This window comes from Vigna unguiculata, chromosome 6, assembly GCF_037176805.1.
Source record: "Vigna unguiculata cultivar grain cowpea cultivar isolate G323 ecotype 2 chromosome 6, ASM3717680v1, whole genome shotgun sequence".
In the NCBI taxonomy this organism is placed as follows: Eukaryota; Viridiplantae; Streptophyta; class Magnoliopsida; order Fabales; family Fabaceae; genus Vigna; species Vigna unguiculata.
In genome coordinates this window covers 6,032,514-6,053,700 of record NC_140797.1, presented here as the reverse complement: position 1 = coordinate 6,053,700, position 21,187 = coordinate 6,032,514, and the positions used below count along the sequence as shown (strand labels likewise).

General features: G+C 36.1%; 1 protein-coding gene across 1 annotated transcript; it reads left to right on the top strand.

Moving 5' to 3' along the window:
* The first annotated feature begins 424 nt into the window (after window positions 1-424).
* On the top strand, window positions 425-19,776 carry LOC114186559 (protein ACTIVITY OF BC1 COMPLEX KINASE 7, chloroplastic-like). The gene is made up of 18 exons (XM_028074496.2): window positions 425-580; window positions 1,450-2,043; window positions 2,172-2,315; window positions 2,629-2,754; window positions 2,950-3,037; window positions 4,792-4,885; window positions 5,089-5,182; window positions 5,373-5,427; window positions 5,564-5,655; window positions 5,835-6,005; window positions 7,942-7,998; window positions 8,097-8,180; window positions 8,380-8,464; window positions 17,066-17,127; window positions 17,203-17,277; window positions 17,410-17,514; window positions 19,055-19,196; window positions 19,515-19,776. The coding sequence occupies exons 2-18, from the start codon at window positions 1,465-1,467 to the stop codon at window positions 19,586-19,588; spliced, it is 2,127 nt and encodes a 708-aa protein (XP_027930297.1). The 5' UTR covers window positions 425-580; window positions 1,450-1,464; the 3' UTR covers window positions 19,589-19,776.
* Window positions 19,777-21,187: the final 1,411 nt, after the last annotated feature.

The window sequence follows — 21,187 nt, the reverse complement described above, 5'->3', positions numbered from 1 at the left end:
TAATTAACATGAATATTTAACTGAAAAAATAAAGTTTTAAAATCTCGAGAATTAAATAAACTACAAAAATTTAATTAAAAGTTTCAAATAAATTTATCCGGAGATTAAAAAAATAATTAAACAGCAATGTTTTGAAAGATATGTAATGAAATGTATAAATCAAGTAGTTAGACGATACAATTCATTAAATGATGGTGAAACGTGAATAACAATGCAATTAAGCTATAAAAAAAGTATTATATGATTCAAGTCAAAATCATTACCGAGTTAAATTACAATTGTGTTAACATGTGTGAGCACAAAGAGTACCAAATATTTTGTGATCGAAGAGTAATATACATTACATGCGGTGCAAAGAAACCCACGTGCACCAAAACCCTGTGAATGGCGCAAGTTCAAAGATTCCACTTCTGTTTTGTCCTTTCCACCGAATTTAAATTAAAAAAGTAGCAAATTGTTTAAAAAAATCTGTATAATGCTACATGTTCCAAGTCCACCACCACCCTCAACGTTGAAACTTACTTGAAGCCAGAACATCCTAGTACCTCTGGGTTCTCTGAGGGTATCTCTGTTGTCCCAGGTATGCAACAATTCTCCACTTCCATTCTGAATTGCTTCTTTCAATTGGTAATGTTATTGTTCTGCGAGTTATCTCAACTGGGCACCTGATTTTCTTGCAAATATGATTGAACTCGATCTTTCTGGCAGTCTCATTGCAGAGTAAGAGTCAAAGGGTTCAATTAAATTACAATGCTTTGATTCCATTTGCTTTAAATTTCTCAGTAAAATTGTCCTTGTCATTTGGAGTATTGAGTTACTCTGTTGCTTTGTCTGTACGATGTTCTTACGTTTTGTTTTTCTGATGATGATTAATTGGTGATTGATAGTAAGTTTGGGAGTTAGTAATACGAAACTCTAATCCTTTTGATAGTTGGCCGTAGGATTTTCTTTTTCATATTTTTGATATATGATAATGAATTACCTAAGATGAAACCGGGAGGGGTGTTCTGGCAAACGGGGCTAGTCTATGATGGGAGAGACACCCACATTTAGTACTTGTTCGAATCACGAGCAAGATTGATCACTGTGGTTTGAGAAAATAAACAAAAAATTATATCTGAGATGAGGTTCATCAAATTTATGTTTTGTTAGTTGGTTTGGTTTCCAGTATTGTGTTGACCCTGTTTAACCACTCAACATGACAAGTTTGCTGTCTTACCGATTCTGTTAAGCCTTGTTAAGCCTGATTGATTGCATTTCAATTGTTTGTTGTTTTTCATTTGAAATTCTTTATACTATTCAGATCTTTGATCACACCCTTCAGCCTCAACCTGTCCTCTCTTTAGTCTTCTTTGAAGCCTTGTTTTTATGAGATTCCATTGATTTTCTGAATTAAGTACCAACTTGACATGTACGGTTCCTTTTCTTTTTATATTGATGTTTTGCAAGGTATCATCATCTTGAATGGCAGTAATAATGGCTTTGCATGGTTATTGTTACAACAATATAAAGTTGGGAAATCAGCGAAGAGCACTACACAATCTCAGTTTTCCAGGCTCAATTTTAGTTCGTAAATTGCCAAATAATAGAAGGTCAAAATCTGATAAGTTAGAAAATGATAAATTTCCTAGATTCCTGGTTGAAATGCGACAGACAGAATTGCCTCCATCAAAATATGGTACAAATGGTAGAGTTGCTAAAATGGTTCCAGCAAATGAGATAGTGAAAAGAAAGACAATGTCAGAGAATAAAGTGGAAATGGGGAGCAGTTCAAAGCAAGCTGTTAATGGAGCAAGTTTAGTAAGAAGGGACCCAAGCCCGGCCTTGACAAAGACAGTGAAATCTAGAACCTCTAAAGAACTTCCACCTCTGGAAGAGCTAAAAGTTTTGCCTTCAGATGAAGGCTTCAGTTGGGCCAATGAAAATTACAATTCCGTGCAGAGATCTATTGATGTTTGGTCTTTTGTTTTTTCTTTACGTATTCGAGTTCTGTTGGACAATGCAAAATGGGCATATTTGGGTGGCTTTACAGAAGAAAAGCAGGTAGGTATGGATGTTATGTCGTTGCCAATGCAAACATTTCTTCAGCCCTCATCCCTATTAATTTTCTAATTAAGTTTCTGTTATGCTTTTCCTTTGCTGATTCAAAGTAATTTGACATTGTATTTCAGAAAAGAAGAAGGCAGAAAACTGCTGCATGGCTAAGGGAGTGTGTATTACAACTTGGCCCAACTTTCATTAAACTTGGACAGTTATCATCAACAAGGTCGGATCTATTTCCTCGGGAGTTTGTAGATGAGCTTGCGAAATTGCAGGTACATTTGTAGGGTCTAGTGCTCAATTTGGGTGCCTGTTTGACATATTTTTAGAGAAATTCTTTTAGCAAGGAATTCACTGTATTTTGAATTTTACATTTCACTTTTTTTTTCTAATGTAGTTACAAGTTAGTTACAGTCTTACAAATGCTTACAGTGCTGACTCAGGATTGAGTTACGCTCATAGCTATTTATAGCTATCTCTGATGTAATCACAGTTAATTTTGAATCATATTTTTAGTTCTCTCTCTGTTCTTCGTATCTGTTCTTTATATCTCTCATTTCCAATACTTAATAGTTTTTAATCCTGCAGGACAGGGTACCTGCTTTTTCTCCCAAGAGAGCAAGAGGCTTTATTGAGAGTGAATTAGGAGCTCCCATTAATGTATTGTTTAAAGAGTTTGAAGATCGGCCCATTGCTGCTGCTAGTCTTGGTCAGGTGAATTATGCCTATGCTGACAATCATATTTTTTTTATTTCTTCTATTCAAGATAATGATCTTAATGCATTGATGTTAGTGATGCCCTTTGTAGTGCTAGAACTCTAAATTTGAACACAACTTCTTGGCAGTAGGGACAATCGGATGAGATAACTCAGCTTTTTTTACTTCCATTTTTGGGGGCCCTATTTGTAGGTTCATCGAGCTATATTACACAATGGAGAAAAAGTAGTTGTCAAAGTCCAAAGACCTGGACTAAAGAAGCTTTTTGACATTGACTTGCGTAAGTTGTGGTCATTTTGCTTCTTCCATTTGCTACGTCTTGTGATTTTGATATAGTTATTGTCATCACACTTGAGATGGATCTAAGGATTTCTAAATTATTTGAGGAAACTCTACTTGATTTGCAATCTCTAATATTAGGGAATTTAAAACAAGGTGTCAAATCCTAATAATTTACAAAACAAAATATAAGGCCCCCAACATAAAAGGCATTTTCTCTAAATAGGATATACTTTCTGTTAGAATATAATCAGTTGTTACAGATTTCTAGAAAATCAACCGTTACATAATCTCAGAAATTAGTATGATTGATTCTTAATTATTAGGTGTCTTTATTGTAATTGATTCTATTCAATAGTATAAATACATAGTGTGGTCTGCATTAGACACACAATACATTCAGAACATATACAATTCTATACTTTCTAATATTCTTTCTCATAATAGAGCATACAAAATCAAATGCAGCTTTTAACTTGCACAGTGGCTTCAGGCACATTGAAAGGATACCTTCAAGTTAATCCCTAGACTTAACAAACCTCAGTTATTTCGTCAGAGAACTTTTTTCCTTGATCAAGTGATGGTCATTTTCTTTATTGCTTTGTTCACTTATGAAAGACTGGACTGAAGCAATATGTAAAGTCTCTTGACTATCCACAATAAAGCTTCATATGCCCAACATTTCCAAACTATAATACACAAAGTAGTTGTTTACTCTTGTAAGACCACACGTGAACATTTTCTTGGCTCAATACATGGTCTCTGTGAACTTCAACAACTACTTTTTGCTTCTTACTTTGCCTAATAAAATATTCCAAAGTAGACTACCCATCAATAGATTAATCACACTATCTGCATTGAAGTATCCCATTCTTAATGTATCTCAAGATTCAAAGGACTACATTCCAATGATCAACACATGAAGATTGTGTAAAATGACTCATCTATTGTCTGTCAAGGAAATATCTAGTCTGGTTATTGCAAGATAGTTTAGTATCTCAACTAACTTCTTGAACTGTACCTGCTCAGGTCTGAATAAGGTTCCTTAGTTTTAGTAATAATTTGTTATTTTGATCTATTGGAGTGTCAAATCAAACTGTTTCCGTACAATATATCTAAGGCATATATTTTTATTTGAAATTGCAATAGCATTCCCAAACTGAGCTAGCTTAAATCCTTGATACCAAATTTTAGAAATATGATTTGATTATGTTAGAGATATGATTTTATTACATTAATAAGTAGATATGATATGATTTGATAAGGAAATATCTTACCAAATATTTACCCATTATTAGACATTGATTTTGTTCCTTATTATTGTAATTCATCTTCATTATAAATACGAATACTAATGTGTGTACACAATATATGGAACTTATAATATTTTTTCTTGTTTTCTCTCAACATGGTACCAGAGCAGTTCATCCTCTATGACATATTTTATCACTAATCCTTTCAACACTAATAAAATATTGAAGTTTACCCAAGCCATTGATCTACGGTGCTAATGTAGTTAGTTGGGATCAAATTTCTCATTGTGATGCTTATGCTAGTAAAAAGTCTAATAAATATAAATATTGGTTTTAGGTAGCTTTACTTTATATAATCGAGTCTGGTCAATGATCTGAATGAGTTATTTCTTACACATGATTTGAGTAGTAATTCCAATTGTGGTCAATTAGTGAGATTAAAGCCTGGTCATTGTTGAAATTTTGTTTTACTTTAACATGTTTCCTTTTCATGAATGTCCAGGAAACTTAAAGCTGATTGCAGAATATTTTCAGAGAAGTGAAACTCTAGGGGGTCCAACAAGAGATTGGGTTGGTATATATGAAGAATGTGCAACGTAAGTAATACAAACATTGTGTTTGAAGCAAATTTCTTCTTCCCTCATTGCACGTTAAAATCTTAGACTCTTAGTAACTTGTTTTGGCCTTCACTATACCTACTATCATTAATTACTGTCATTGGAATTGTCCCTTATGAATTTTATATTGTCCTTAACATGTCTTACGTAATTTATATTGTCCTGCACATTGTACTTTTCAGGATTTTGTATCAAGAAATTGATTATATAAATGAAGGAAAGAACGCTGATAGATTCCGCCGAGATTTTCGAAACATAAAGTGGGTCCGAGTACCTGTATGTTTCTTGTTGCTATACTATACCCTGCTGGATATTTTTATTCAGATAGTTTCAGTTTCCTTGAAACTTAGTTTACCTCTCCAATCTTCCTAATCTCCTTTAAACATGTATGTAGCACATATAAATCACTAATGTCTAGTGCTAATGTTAATTTTTACTACTACATCCTTCGTTTTCACCTTTGCAGCTGGTTTATTGGGATTATACTGCATCAAAGGTATTGGCATTGGAGTATGTGCCAGGTTGTCAACTTGACCAGTGCAGCTTACTTGTTTTCTTCTTTTTCTTTAAAAGTGGAAGCTAAAATAATTAACTTTTTTCCTTCAAGGGTTGTATGTTATTATATCATTGAACTTTGGTTTTACTTTTTGAAAATAGGTATCAAAATAAATGAAGTGGATATGTTAACTTCGCGTGGTTATGATCGATTACGAATCTCATCACGCACTATTGAGGCATACTTGATTCAGGTCCACATTGTTGTTTCGCACTGAAACTATCAATATTCAATATTGTCATCTTTTGGGTTCATGTGAATGTTTCATAGCCTATATATGCCTATGTTTTGATAAACATAGAAAAGAAATTTTGCTTCGAGATAGTTGTAAATAAAAGGTATTTTGAGTATTAAATCTTGCTTGTTTTGCAGATATTAAAAACAGGTTTCTTTCATGCTGATCCACATCCTGGAAATCTTGCCGTTGATGTTGATGAAGCAATTATTTATTATGACTTTGGTATGATGGGGGAGATAAAATCTTTCACCCGAGAGAGACTGCTTGAACTGTTCTATGCTGTATATGAAAAGGATGCCAAAAAGGTCTAGTTTCTGCTATGATGCATCTTTGAAAACATGGGAGACATTATCATAACAAGTACTTCCCATCTGATATCTTGATAAACTAATATCAAAAATTGTTTTCTAATGTCTCTTCATGCATCTTTCTTTTTGTAAAGTATAGACATGTAAGATTACATGGAGCTTGATATATATCAAAATATGAAACTTGTATAGGAATTATATGTTAGCGAATGTTAATTTGTGTGCAATGTTTAGGGAGAAACTTAGTGCTGTTTAAAAGATTAATACAAGGTAAACAATGATGGATTAACAAACCTTTCCACACCAATTTCCAAAGCTTAGCTCTCAGGAAAGCGTCCTCTATTCCTTTTAGGAAAACTTCACCCTTGAAGTGGGAGAACTCCAAGAGGAGCTAAGGACTTTCCTATTTAAATATACACCAAGGTTCAACCTTAAGTCCTTGCATGTCTAACCTAGTCTTGGACGTGCTTATCAAGGACATACAAAAGAGTTTCCTTATTTTTGTATTGTTTTGTGCATGATATAGTCTTGATTGAGAAATCAAGGGAATCAACATTAGGCTTGAACTTTGAAGGCAAATTTTGGAAACATGGGGTTTTCATTTAAGTAGGAGTAAGACAATATATGCAGTGCAAGTTTAGAAAGACATAGGAGGAAGATGACTCATAAGTAAAGTGGGAGAATACATCATACCATAGGTTTTTGAGTTTAAAGTCGGGTTCAATCATAAAAAATGATGGATAAAATGAATGATAATGTTACAAACGACACAAGTAAGATGGATAAAATGAGAAAGGTATCATCGGTTATTTGTGATGGCAGAGTAACTATCAAATTCAAAGGCAGGTTTTATCACACAACTATATGCCCAACTATACTATATGGTAGTGAATATTGGGCTATGAGAGAACGTGAATAGGGGGGAGTAGCAGAAATAATAATTTTATAATGGATGTGTGGGCATACAAGAAAGGATAAAATAGAAAATGATTATGTACAAACAAGAAAAGATTTGTGTAGTACGAATTGAGGAAAAGATAATAGAAAATTGGTTAAGAGAGTTCTTAAGAAGTAGATTTTAAGCGTAACTTAATCCTACAAAACCGACTTGTAAGGTGAGGTTTGAATCTACTTATATACTTAACATTTATCTTAATTGATATGGGATCTCCAACAATGGTTGTACATAGAAGACCATAAGAAATATCCGTCAAAAAATTTGATTGCATGATATTTAATATTGTGAAAGGAAGAGGGATAATACCAAAAAGGACTTTGGAGGAAGTTCTCAAGGGAGTTTTCTTGCTAAATAGTATTCCAGAAACTTTGGTTTTTAACAGTACCAAATGGAGTTGTGTGATTCATGTAACAAATCTCACATGAGACTTTGTTATTGTAGCCTATACTAGATTTCTACTTTGCTAGGGATGACAACCAAAAAAGAAATGCTAATAGCAAAACAAAGGAATTCAATAATATCCTTTGTAAGGTTAAACATAATAATTGTACCAACCATTTACTAACATCCTTTATTTGAAGCATACTTAGCTGATTTATTCTTCTGTTCTTAACACCTACTTGTGTAACCTCTCCAAATAAGGAGCTTAAATATTCCAAGGGTCTAAGTTTTAATTGTCAATTAGTAACATGATAGTTTGTCACAAACCAATTATCCAAATGCGCTCAGCCACTACTTGTTGAAATCAATTGGTTATTAGAACATTGGGGTCACAAGGATAAAAATTTAAACCCTTAAGGTATAAGGCTTTGATACCATATTAGAAATATGTAGTACCTAACCATATTAGAAATATATTAACCAGTGACACTTTTCAAGATAAGGAATATGAAGTTTCTCTGAACTTGAACTTGAACTTCCCATTTCCAGGGCCCTTTCACATCTACTTAAACTTTTCTATTGACAATGGTGCAGGTTATGCAATGCCTTATAGATCTTGGAGCCCTCCAACCCACTGGTGACCTGTCATCAGTAAGGATATTTAGTACCTGTACTCTTACAATATTATCATTAACAGTTTGAAATTATGACATATCTTAATCATAGAAATTTCTTAATTTGGCTTACAGGTGAGGAGATCTGTGCAGTTTTTCTTGGACAATCTTCTAAGCCAGACACCTGATCAACAACAGACTTTATCTGCAATTGGGGAGGTATGTTAGTATTTAATTATATTGGATCAATATTGCAGTTCCTCCATAGTGCGAGAGTTTGTTTAACTGTAATTATTTATCTGCAATTATTTTGCATGATTGTTTGTAAATGATGGAAAATCGTTGGATTTCTAGGTAGCTCCAAGTATCTATAGGATTTTCTACTATATAATTTTATTATTGATGGAGTTTTTTGCAGGATTTATTTGCAATAGCACAAGATCAGCCTTTCCGTTTTCCATCTACCTTCACCTTTGTCATTAGAGCATTTTCTACGCTTGAAGGTTTGGTCCTTTCTCTTCCCTGTTCTTTTCCCTGAATCAGTGATCATTCTTCCAAAGTATTTTTATTCTTTTAACATCCTATAGTACGTCTTTAATTTAATTAGTTTGTTTGTTATAAGATGATAATCAAACTTTTCCTAGGGAAAGTTATGTAAGACTCCACAATTAGAATAAATATGTAATCATCGTAGATTGTATGACGATTTGGACGTTTGATATGGTTAGGACAGATTCTGTTAGGCACCTAGAAATAGTGATGAAAGAACAAGATAGAAAAAGACGAAAAAGACAAAGTCTTGCAATGTATTAATCACTTTACACACAGTAAAAGCCAAAGCTTCCAAAGGAACATTGCTTTCCTTTCTCATAGGGTTCTCCCTGTCACAAAACTACCCTCAACATCCCACAAGATAAGAATATATAGACTTTTCTAGAAAGTCTCCCCTTATAACAACTAACCATTTTACTACTTTTATCTTTAAATTTCTTCCTAACCCTCTCATTACTTCCATGCCTAATGTGAAAATAGTGAAAATTTGATATAGGGTTAATTCCCTTTGTGTAGAAAATACACATAGGGTAACATATTAATAATGAAGATAATAAAGGAAAATATGGGTGATGGAAGTCCCACATCGACTAGAGATAAGGCCAATTCACAATATATAAGTGGGGTGCAAACCTCACCTTACAAGCCGGTTTTGTAGGGTTGAGTTAGGCTTAAACTCCACTTCTAACATGGTATTAGAACCAGGTTAGAGCCTATCCTAGCGAGCTTTCTTGGACATTCTGTTCCACCCAATATCGGGCCGCTAACAGACCACCGACTATTTTCTATTCCCACACACGAAATGAATATATCTTGGCATGAGGGGGTGTGCTGGAAGTCCCACATCGACTAGAGATAAGGTCAATTCACAATATATAAGTGGGGTGCAAACCTCGCCTTACAAGCCGATTTTGTGATGTTGAGTTAGGCTTAAACTCCACTTCTAACAATGGGCTAAGCCCAAATACACATAGTATTGTACCTACCAATATCTAACACTCGCTCTCAAGCTGGAGCATATAAATCGTATGTACTAAGCTTGTTGCAAATATAATCAATTTTAGGTCACCGTAAAGACTTAGTGAAAATATTTGTTAACTGATCACTTGAGTTAACAAACTAAGTCTTAAGGTCTCCAGCTACAATTTTTTCTTGAATAAAATGACAATCAATCTCAATATGCTTAATCCTCTCATGAAAAACAGGATTAGAACTAATATGAAAAGTAGCTTGATTGTCATATTTAAGTGTCATTTGAGTGACATCTCCAAATTGAAACTCTCTAAGTAATTGTTTAAGACAAACAAGTTCATAAGTGGTTGAGGCCATAGCTCTGTATTCTGCTTATGCATTAGATCTTGCCACAACACTTTGTTTCTTGCTCTTCCAAGAAATCAAGTTATCTCCAATGGAAACACAGTAACCGGAAGTAAATCTTCTATTAGAAACAGATCATGTCCAGTCAACATCTGAATAGCAGACAACTTTAGTATTATTATTGTGGTTGTTAGATATATTGTGTTTCATGTTAATTAGGGAAACATAGATTTTGTTTGATATTTGTAGATATTGTTAATATTTTTTATAATAATATCTTATATTTACCATATTTATGTTTGGTTGTCATATATACTTGTATCATTCTTCATTATAAATATTTTACCCTAGGTGTATTTTAGACACAGGGGAGATTAATCTCATACCTATTTTTCACTATATTCAATATGGTATCTAGAGCCTAGGGTTCCTTCACAAATTTTTCTGTTGCCCCTGTCACTGCAGCCGCTACCGCCCTTATTAATTTCATTATTGTCCCAAGGGAAAAGTGGTTCTTCCACACCCTTATTAATTTCATTATTGTCAATGGCATTGATAGGACTCCAAATAAGAGTCATACAGTGAGAAAGGAGCATGGGCCTGTTACTCAACAAGGCACAATTATTGACACTAGGCCCAAGATATGGAATGTTTATACCAGAAGAAAGAAAGTGGGGCCAAATGGGGAAGGAGTGAGAAATTAGTTAGGAAACAGGGCTGACGTGTAAAAGATTCTATTTTGGTGGGTTTGGGTATATGAGAGAGAGGAGAGTGGTGGAGGGGGGTTAGTTAGTCTTTTGGAGTGGAAGGAGAGGTATTCTCTGGAGGAGTCTGACTCTGGAATTATTGTGTTGCTGCAGAATTATAGCCCATTACTGTTTTACTGCATAAATTGCTGAATAATACATACTATCTTTTTCAGTTTTTCCTAGTTTCTATCATTGGTCCGACCTGCCGGATTACGAGGGGACCTAGTATTGTTGTCCATGCCACCAAAAATGTCTGACCGAGTCGAAGCATTGGAGGAGAAAATGGCAGCAATGGAAGTATCAGTACGTCAGTCATTGGCGGAATTTCGCCAATCCATTTTGGAGGAGTTTGCTAAGTTGCATACAGAACGACGTGAGGTTTGTCAAACATCTCCATTTTTGGGAATGGAGTCTGGAGCCGAGTATAAGATGTCGGCGAAGAAGGTTGAGTTGCCGTCTTTTGACGGCATTGACCCTGTGGGGTGGATTACACGGGCAGAGACATATTTTGAGGTGCAAGGCTCGACCGAGGAGGTGAAGGTTCGTTTAGCCAAGTTGAGCATGGAAGGTGCAACCATTCATTGGTTCAACCTTCTACAAGAATCCGAGAAGGACTTGTCGTGGGCCCAGCTGAAACGAGAGTTGATAGGTCGTTATGGGGGTCGTACCAGCAATAATCCTTTTGAGGAATTAAAAGATTTGTTGCAGACGGGTAGCGTTGAAGAATATTTGGCAGAGTTTGAATACATATCGTCTCAAGTATCGCGGCTACCAGAGGAGCAATACCTAGGCTATTTTATTGGAGGACTGCGATCAGAGATTCGACGGAGGGTTCGCACTTTCAACCCTGTGAACCGTCTACAAGCCATGCGTCTGGCTAGAGATGTGAAAATCGAATTACAGGGTGATGGATTTCAAAGAAGAGGAGGAACACGTGTTTGGAAAAGTAATCGGGATTGGGGTACGGGTCAAGTGGACAAGTTTGGATCTGGGTCAGGCCAAGGCCCATATCCAATGAGGTTAGGAGTTGGACCAGACCCAACACAAGGGACAAAATCCAAATCATTTTCGGTGAGTAGTTCGAGTCCCCACGAATCAAGATCTGTGACACCGCAGGGTAGTCGTGTATCCGCGGACCGCACTCCGACCACCGATCGCAATCGTGGTACGAAGCACTTACCGTATTCTGAGCTGATGAACAGGAAGGCTCAGGGGCTTTGTTTCCGATGTGGTGAGAAATACCACCCTTTACACCAGTGTGCGGAGCGCCAGTTGAGATTGGTGGTGTTAGCAGATGACGAAACAATTAATGAAGAGGGGGAGGTTATCGCGATTGAGCTGCGAGAGGAGGAAGCTGATCGTACCTTGGAATGTGGGTCTATGGGGCTGTTTGCGGAAGTCGAAATATCGTGTGGGGGTCGGAATCGTCCTTCAACCTTGCGTTTAGAGGGTCGTCTCCATGGAGTAGCTTTGGGGGTGTTGATTGACAGTGGGGCTAGCCACAATTTTATTTCTCCTCATGTGGTGGTTGCAATGGAGTTGAAAGTCGACAAAGGGAAATCGATGGGGGTGCGTTTGGGAGATGGGCACAAGGTGTCAACTGTGGGAAAATGTAAAGAGCTGGAAATTCAATTAGGAGAATTCTCTACTGTAGTAGCGCCATATGTGTTAGAGTTGGGAGATGTAGACATGATTTTAGGAGTTGCTTGGTTGCAGAGATTTGGGAAGGTCACTTTCGATTGGGAGGAGATGACTTTGAGTTTTGTTTGGCATGGCAAACAGATAGAGTTACACGGTCAGAAACAAAAGAAATCTGGACAACAAGGGCAAACAGTGACTTCCCTCCAGAGTTTGGTTAAAGGGAATAGTCTTGATGAAAAGTCCAATTTGAAACAAGGGTTGTCTGATAAACAAGTTGGAGATATTCGACAAATTTTAGCAAATTTTGCGGTTGTCTTCCAGGAGCCACAAGGACTACCACCATGCAGGGCTGTTACTCATTCCATTGAATTGCAGCCTACAACGGGGCCGGTTAGTGTGCGTCCTTACCGATACCCATATCACCATAAGGAGGAGATTGAAAAACAGGTTGGGGAGATGTTGAAGCAGGGAATTATTAGACATAGTTCAAGTGCGTTTTCCAGCCCTGTCATTCTTGTTAAGAAGAAGGACGGATCTTGGCGCATGTGTGTGGATTATAGGGAATTAAATAGGGTCACAATTCCTGATAAATATCCCATTCCAGTTGTAGAAGAGTTATTAGATGAGTTACATGGAGCGATTTATTTCTCAAAACTAGACTTGAAATCGGGATATCATCAAATACGTATGACGGAGGAAGACGTTCATAAAACGGCTTTTAGGACACATGAGGGTCACTACGAATTTTTGGTGATGCCTTTTGGGTTGACTAACGCCCCGGCCACTTTTCAATCAACCATGAATAATATTTTCAAGGCATATTTACGAAAGTTTGTTCTAGTATTCTTTGATGATATACTAGTGTACAGCAAAGGATGGGGGGAGCATTTGAAACACGTAGCTATAGTGTTGAAGTTGCTGCGTGAACAATACCTTAAGGTAAATGGAAAGAAGTGTGTTTTTGGGAGTAGGCAAGTGGAATATTTGGGTCATTTAATTTCTGAAAAGGGAGTGGCAGTGGACCCAGAAAAAATTAAAAGTGTGTTGAATTGGCCTATTCCTCATAATGTAAAGGGTGTAAGAGGTTTTTTGGGCTTGACGGGGTACTACCGAAAATTTATTGCGAATTATGGTAAGATTGCTAGACCTCTCACGGAATTGACAAAGAAGGACGGATTTCATTGGGGTCCTGCAGCAGAGTTGGCTTTTGAAGAATTAAAAAAGGTAATGACTCACGCTCCTCTATTGTCCTTGCCTAATTTTTCCAAGCCATTTGCAATTGAGTGTGATGCCTCCGGAGCAGGGATAGGGGCAGTGTTGATGCAAGACGGTCACCCAATAGCTTATTTCAGTAAAGCTTTGTCACCCACCAATTTAAATAAATCAGCCTATGAAAAAGAGTTAATGGCGTTAGTCTTAGCTGTCCAACATTGGAGACCGTATCTGATTGGAAGAAGTTTCAAGGTGTATTCTGACCAGAAAAGCTTGGGACACCTTTTACATCAAAGGATCACCACTGCAGCTCAAGAAAATTGGTTGGCAAAGCTGTTGGGATATCAGTTTGAGGTGATTTACAAACCTGGTCCGGATAACAAGGCTGCCGACTCACTGTCAAGAATGTTTGAAGATGGTGAATTGAAGGAGATTCAATCTTTTCCAATATGGCTGCAGGAACAACATGTCCAAAAGGAAGTTAAATCGGACCCTTTCTTGCAGCAAGTGGTGCAGAAGTTGCAACAAGGGGACTCATCGATCGCGTGTTTCAGCATACATCGAGGGGTGTTATTTTACAAAAACAGATTGGTGTTATCAGCAAAGTCATCGTTAATTCCAACCATTTTAACTGAGTTTCATTCGTCACCAGCCGGGGGTCACTCGGGTTTTCTAAGAACCTATAAACGTATTGCAGGCAATGTCTATTGGACTGGTATGAAGGGGATGGTTCAAGAATTTGTTAAGGCATGTGAGGTCTGCCAACGCCAGAAGTATGAGGCAACTTCTCCAGCAGGATTACTTCAACCCTTACCTATTCCGGACAGGATTTGGGAAGATGTTTCCCTAGATTTCATTATAGGATTGCCCAAATCAAAAAGGTTTCAGGCGATATTGGTGGTGGTGGACCGGTTGTCTAAATATGGTCATTTCATTTTGCTGAAACATCCTTACACCGCAAGAAAGATTGCTGAACTGTTCGCTAAAGAGATTGTGAGACTTCATGGTATTCCACTATCAATTGTTAGTGATCGAGACCCAATTTTCATGAGCCTATTTTGGCAAGAATTATTTCGGTTGCAGGGAACAACATTGAAAATGAGTTCAGCTTACCATCCGGAAACTGATGGTCAAACGGAAGTAGTTAACCGATGTTTAGAAGCTTATTTGCGGTGTTTTGTGTCAGAACAACCTAAGAGCTGGTCATATTGGGTACCGTGGGCGGAGCTATGGTATAATACTACGTTTCATGGATCTACTGGCAAAACTCCTTTTGAAGTGGTTTATGGGAGAACACCACCTCCATTAGTGCATTTTACACAAGGGGAAACGCGAGTGGAAACAGTAGCAGCTGACTTGGTTGATAGAGATGAGGCCATTCGACAATTGAAATATCACTTGTTGCGAGCTCAACAGCAGATGAAGAAATTTGCAGACAAAAAACGTAGGTTCATGCAATTGGAGGTGGGAGAGTGGGTGTTTGTCAAATTGCGGCCACATAGGCAGCAGACCGTAGCTCGCCGTATTAATCAAAAGTTGGCACCTAGGTATTATGGACCTTTCCCAATAATTCAGAAAATTGGAGCAGTGTCGTATAAGGTGAAGCTGCCAGAATCAGTCAGAGTACACCCAATTTTTCACATTTCTCAACTGAAAAAGGCCATTGGGAACCATGTGGTGGAATCTATTTTGCCACCAGAATTGGGCATAGAGGAAGAAGGGATGGAAGAGCCCGAGGCAGTGTTAGCAGTTCGGGAAATTTCGAAGGAGGGTACTATTATCAAGCAATGGTTGGTGAAGTGGAAGGGAAGAACCGAGGAAGAGACAACATGGGAAGATGAAGTGCTATTGCAAAGTCAATTTCCTTTATTCAGCCTTGAGGACAAGGCTGTAGTTGCAGAGGAGGGTAATGATAGGACTCCAAATAAGAGTCATACAGTGAGAAAGGAGCATGGGCCAGTTACTCAACAAGGCACAATTATTGACACTAGGCCCAAGATATGGAATGTTTATACCAGAAGAAAGAAAGTGGGGCCAAATGGGGAAGGAGTGAGAAATTAGTTAGGAAGCAGGGCTGACGTGTAAAAGATTCTATTTTGGTGGGTTTGGGTATATGAGAGAGAGGAGAGTGGTGGAGGGGGGTTAGTTAGTCTTTTGGAGTGGAAGGAGAGGTATTCTCTGGAGGAGTCTATGACTCTGGAATTATTGTGTTGCTGCAGAATTATAGCCCATTACTGTTTTACTGCATAAATTGCTGAATAATACATACTATCTTTTTCAGTTTTTCCTAGTTTCTATCAGGCATCCTCTTCTCTTTTCTTATCCCGATTCATTGAATTTTCTCCTCCATCTGAAAGTTTCTTTCCTATATTGATGTCTTGAAGAAGTTCTTTACTCTCTTCATGTCTTGCAAACTATCTTTCACAATATCCAAACCCGTCTTTACCTCTTTCTTTCCTTTCTTGATATCTTGATGAAGTTCTTTAATTTCCTTTATGTCCCGTATGATATCTTTGCAAATAGACAATTCTATCTTCGTCTCCGCCATAACTCTTCCTTGCTTACTGGCCAAACTTTTCCTAGAGAACTCACTCTACTTTCTAAAATTCCCCTTTTCTTTGGATTCGGCCAGTCTGACCAAATTGTTAGGCACCTAGAAATAGTGTTGAACTAACAAGACGGAAAAAGAAGGAAAGGGAAGTCTTCCACTGTATTATTCACTTTACACACAGTAAAAGCCAAAGCTTCCAAAGGAAAACTGGTTTCCTTTCTCTCAGGTTCTCCCTCTCACAGACATCTCTCAAAAACTCACCTCAACATCCCACAAGATAAGAATATATAGACTTTCCTAGAAAGTCTCCCCCCTTAACAACTAACCATTTTACTATTTTTATCTTTAAATTTCTTCCTAACCCTCTCATTACTTCCATGCCTAACAGATCCCAAGCTATATTCCTTAGATTTTCATCTATTCTTTGCTATTATTTCAACTGTAACTTTTCATTGTGAACGAACTTAATCCTCATGCTACCAATTGGGTTCTATTGACTTACACATTTGACAAGACAGGATAGAATGTCATTCTTTGGATGTCCCTTTTTCAAAGATGTCATTCTTTGTTCATCCTTAGGTTCACCGGGATAGTATTCCAAAAGCCTAGTACTTCTTTGAATCCTTCTCTCCTTCTTGTGAAATTTGTCTGTATGTTTGCTTCCTGAACCGTTACCAATGTGCAAGCCAGTTGAGGCTACCCTTTTTATTGTGCATGTGATCTGTCACCTCCTTGGTACCTTATGTAAACTAGATAAGATCAACCTACCAAAGACCAAGACACCAGAATTGGTTTACAGTAAAGGTGGATCTACATAGTAAAATATCACTATCATGGTATTGTGGTTTGGTAATATGTAAGATTAGTAGCTAAATATGGATTTGACTGCTAGGAGACACTATAATATTACTCCAAGTCTGTTTATATAGCTACAGAATAATTATCAGAAATAACGTGCAATTAAATTTTCCATTCAAATGATAATAAAACATACTGCATGAATAGCATGAGAATGAGAATATTTTTCAAGAATCTTTGATTCTTCGTGTTTAATCTTTATTTTACATTTTGCTTCTCTGCAGGCTTAGGTTATATACTCAATCCAGATTTCTCCTTTGTGAAGATTGCCGCACCTTATGCACAGGTTCAAAACAATCCATGACCAGTTACGTTTTTATTCTATGTTAAAATTTAGTGCTAATTTGAACTTTTCATACAGGAACTTCTAGATATAAGGCAAAAGCAGCGCACTGGGCCACAACTTGTGGAGGAGATAAGGAAACAAGCTGATGATGTACCCCACCTTGGAACTTCCATTTTAGCTTTTCGTTCTAGATGATGTTTCTTCATATTTTAAAACTTCTGTTATTTTAATTATGGCATTATGTATTCACTTAAATTAACAAGTCTTGTGGAACATTTCTAGGCAAGAACCAATTCTATATCAATGCCATATAGAGTTCAAAGAATAGAGGAATTTGTCAAGCAACTTGAGTCAGGAGATCTGAAACTCCGAGTTCGAGTTCTGGAGGTGAGCAATTTATTTTTCTTCACATGGTACAAGTTGTAGGGGAATGCTAGCAGCATAATTTGCAAGAAATATGATTTCATTATGTAGAGATATAATTTGATTACATTAAATAGAGAGAGATATGATATTATTTGATAGGGAAATATCTTATCAAATATTTCCCATTATTATATATTGCTATTATTCTTTATATTGTATTTCTTCTTCATCATAAATAATAATACTCGTTGTACACAACACACGAAATTCATTATATTTTTTCTTGGTTTCTCTTCTCAAACATGGTACCAGAACAATAAAATCCTTCATCACCTGTTTAGTCACTGATCCTTTTGACATGACATCAAGTGCCTAATAAAAAGGGAAATCAAGTATGGACCCACTGCTCATAGGAGTAACTTTTTTAGAAACTATATATGCTGTCTGGTTTCTGTTATTTATTCTTGCTTCACTGCTCCCGTGGGATACGCTATTCTTTGCTGCTGTCAATGTCATGGTATACCAACGTCATTACTTTTAATCGTTGATGCTTTTCCAATGAGTGCTGTTTACCACCAACGTTTTTCCTCCAACTTGCTGTGTGTGTGGTGTCCATTTTTGCTTTCCAGCAGTAGTTGTGCACCTCTGACCATTTCTTGCTTTCTGGCAACTTCCATGTCATATGTGTATTTTTTCTCTGACAGCTAGTGTGACCTCTAACCACTTTTAGCAAGCTTGACTCATCATAAAATGTTCTAACTTGACGGAGAGTGATAAATATTATGGAGCATATTGAAGATTGATTGTCACTTTGACATCGAGAAAATCATGTCCAGAAAATATCTACTAGCTTTCTCATTATTTACTTTCTCAATATCAACAAACAACAAATTGATTGGCATGTTTACAAAGTTTCTCACATGACATTTGTAACAAACTTGTCTCGTGTCATGATACATATACTCTAGCTTGAGGGAGGAGTCTTTAGATATATGATATGATATAAAATTTGATAGGGAGATATCTTACCAAATATTTTTCAAAATTATATATTGCTTTTATTCCTTATTGTTAAATATCTTCTTAATTATAAATAAAAATACTCATGCGTGTACATAATACATAGAATTCATTATATTTCTAAGTTTTTCTCTTCTCAAACATGGTACCAGACCGGTACCATCCACTGGGACCTGTTTTGTCTCTAATCCTTTCAACACACTTCTTCTAACAAACTCTTATTGATCATAATTTATTATGATATCATTAAATACGATGTGTAAACCACATTTTTTGTGTTTTCAAATGGATTTGCTTCAATAGAAAGAGCATGTCCCTAGCTTTTTTATATATTGTGTCCAAATCAGATCATACTAGATCTTGCGTTTTCTTATGCAGATAAACCATTTCCGACCAAGGTTAATTTTTGTAAATCTTTAGAATTTCAGTGCAAGGGGTTATGACCCTAAATTTAGAGGTCATTAAATTGTCCAATGTAGGTTAGACATTTTGCAACATTTTCTCACTGAACTGAAGTTGGTGTTGTAACTTGATTTGCCAGTCTGAAAGAGCTGCCAGGAAAGCAACAATTTTACAAATGGCAACTATGTATTCGGTATTGGGGGGAACCTTGCTAAATCTTGGTATCACTTTGAGTAGCCAAGGCAATCAAACTTTTGCAAATGGATCATTCCTTGGTGCAGGTGAGATTTATAACAAAACTTCCTTCAAATATTGTTTGGACAAATTTTCCTTAAGTGCTTATTGGAGAGAAAAATGAAATTGACTTTTTTATCAGCTAAAATTAGCTTATGCTTAATTTATAGATGCTCTCTCATATTAACTTTTCCAAAAACTTGTTGACTTAGGCATAAATCAGTTTTAACTTAGGGAGAAATTTATTTATTTCTTTCTTCTATATGTACTTACAGAAAATTTTATCAAAATAGACTCTTAATCATGATCATGTGTACATCATCTTTATTCTTGTGATTGATTGGTATGAACTTGTCCATCTGCAGGCATTTTTGCGGCACTACTTTTAAGGTCTATGCAACGGGTGAAGAAACTTGATAAGTTTGAGAAAATGATGTAATGATTCATTCACACCGTATTCAATTGCTTCAAGCATATGCATGATAGCAGTCTTCATCTCAAATTTCTTATTCATCAGCATTAGCGTTCATATAATTCACATTACCATAGTAAGATATACAAATACAAGTTGTACAGAAACATGATTGGAGGGTGATGAAACTGCAATAAAATGTTCCTTCCTGATAATACTTTCATAAGAAGAAAAGACATTTGCCATTAACATACATAAGATAGTTAAAAATTAACATTTCACGTTTTCATTCTAATTATGGCTAATTGTATATTGACCTTGCTACTTTGCATTGTACTGTGTCATTCATTCATTATACAAGATATTCCTTTCATTATGTTGTTTCTTTATCTTAAATGAGAATAATAAAGTCTTTAGAATTGTCTTTTTAATACCATATGTATGGTATGGCTCTATAACTTAATTGTTATATCGTATTGGGTAAAGTCATACTATATGAAATGTCACTAGCAAAGTATGATTATTATTGAAAAAAATACCCAAGTCCTAAATAAGATATAGTGTAATATAACCACTATGAGAGGTAAAGTTCACCCTTAAGCAAAAACGCCCTAATGTATTAATTTTGTTATGTAAAAAATAAGCAACTATCGACAATATACACTCCTAAATCCTAATTAAAATAAGAAGCAACATACCCAAAGGAAATACCATTATTAGTTTTAACAAAAAACAGCAATAAATAATAATAACAATAGCAACTAATAAAATTTAAGGATATTAAGAACACACATACACATAATATATATATATATATATATATATATATATATATATATATATATATATATTATAAACTTACAATATAAACACTAACCTAGTTATCTTAAATTTATTAATTCAAGTCATTCAAATGTAAAATTTAAAATATATCAACAATAAATCATGTACTTTGTCAAGGCAGTAAAACTGAGTTTTGGTTATGAAAGTAAAAAATATGACTATTGGAATCAATATTGCCCACCAAACTATGCCTTACGCTTACGATGTTAACCTTGTTATTGAATCACTATTGTGCACTAATGGACCCAATTTCCACCATAATAATGCTGGACCATTCCGGTGCACAATGACTATAGCATCATTTTTAATAGGGGACATAGATTGGATTTTTAATGATCAAATCCACATCCATTTTAGATCCAAGTAATTGGATTAGATTTTCGATCCAAATCAATTTTTTCAACAAAACTAGTTTGGATATCTTTTTTTAAATCCAGATCCAAATATTTGAATCAAGATTTAAATTCAGTCCAAATATTTGGATCAAGTTCAAAATCCAGAATCTATTTTTTATAAAAGAAATTTAAATTAAATTTTATAAAACTTGTGTCCTTAAGACTAACACGACTAAACCCCTCTGGGTCGTTGGGCCCACTTGACCCATCAAGGTCGTTGGGTCTGCCCAGTCCATACAAGTCGTCGAACACGACCTGTCTGAGTCGTCGGTCCGAACCATCCCAGCGCATCCTGGTATTCGGGCCTGCCTAGTGTGTTTGGGTCATCGAGCCTACGGGTCTTTTGGCACAGTCCATCTGAGTCGTCAGGCCGACTCAGCCTGTCCAA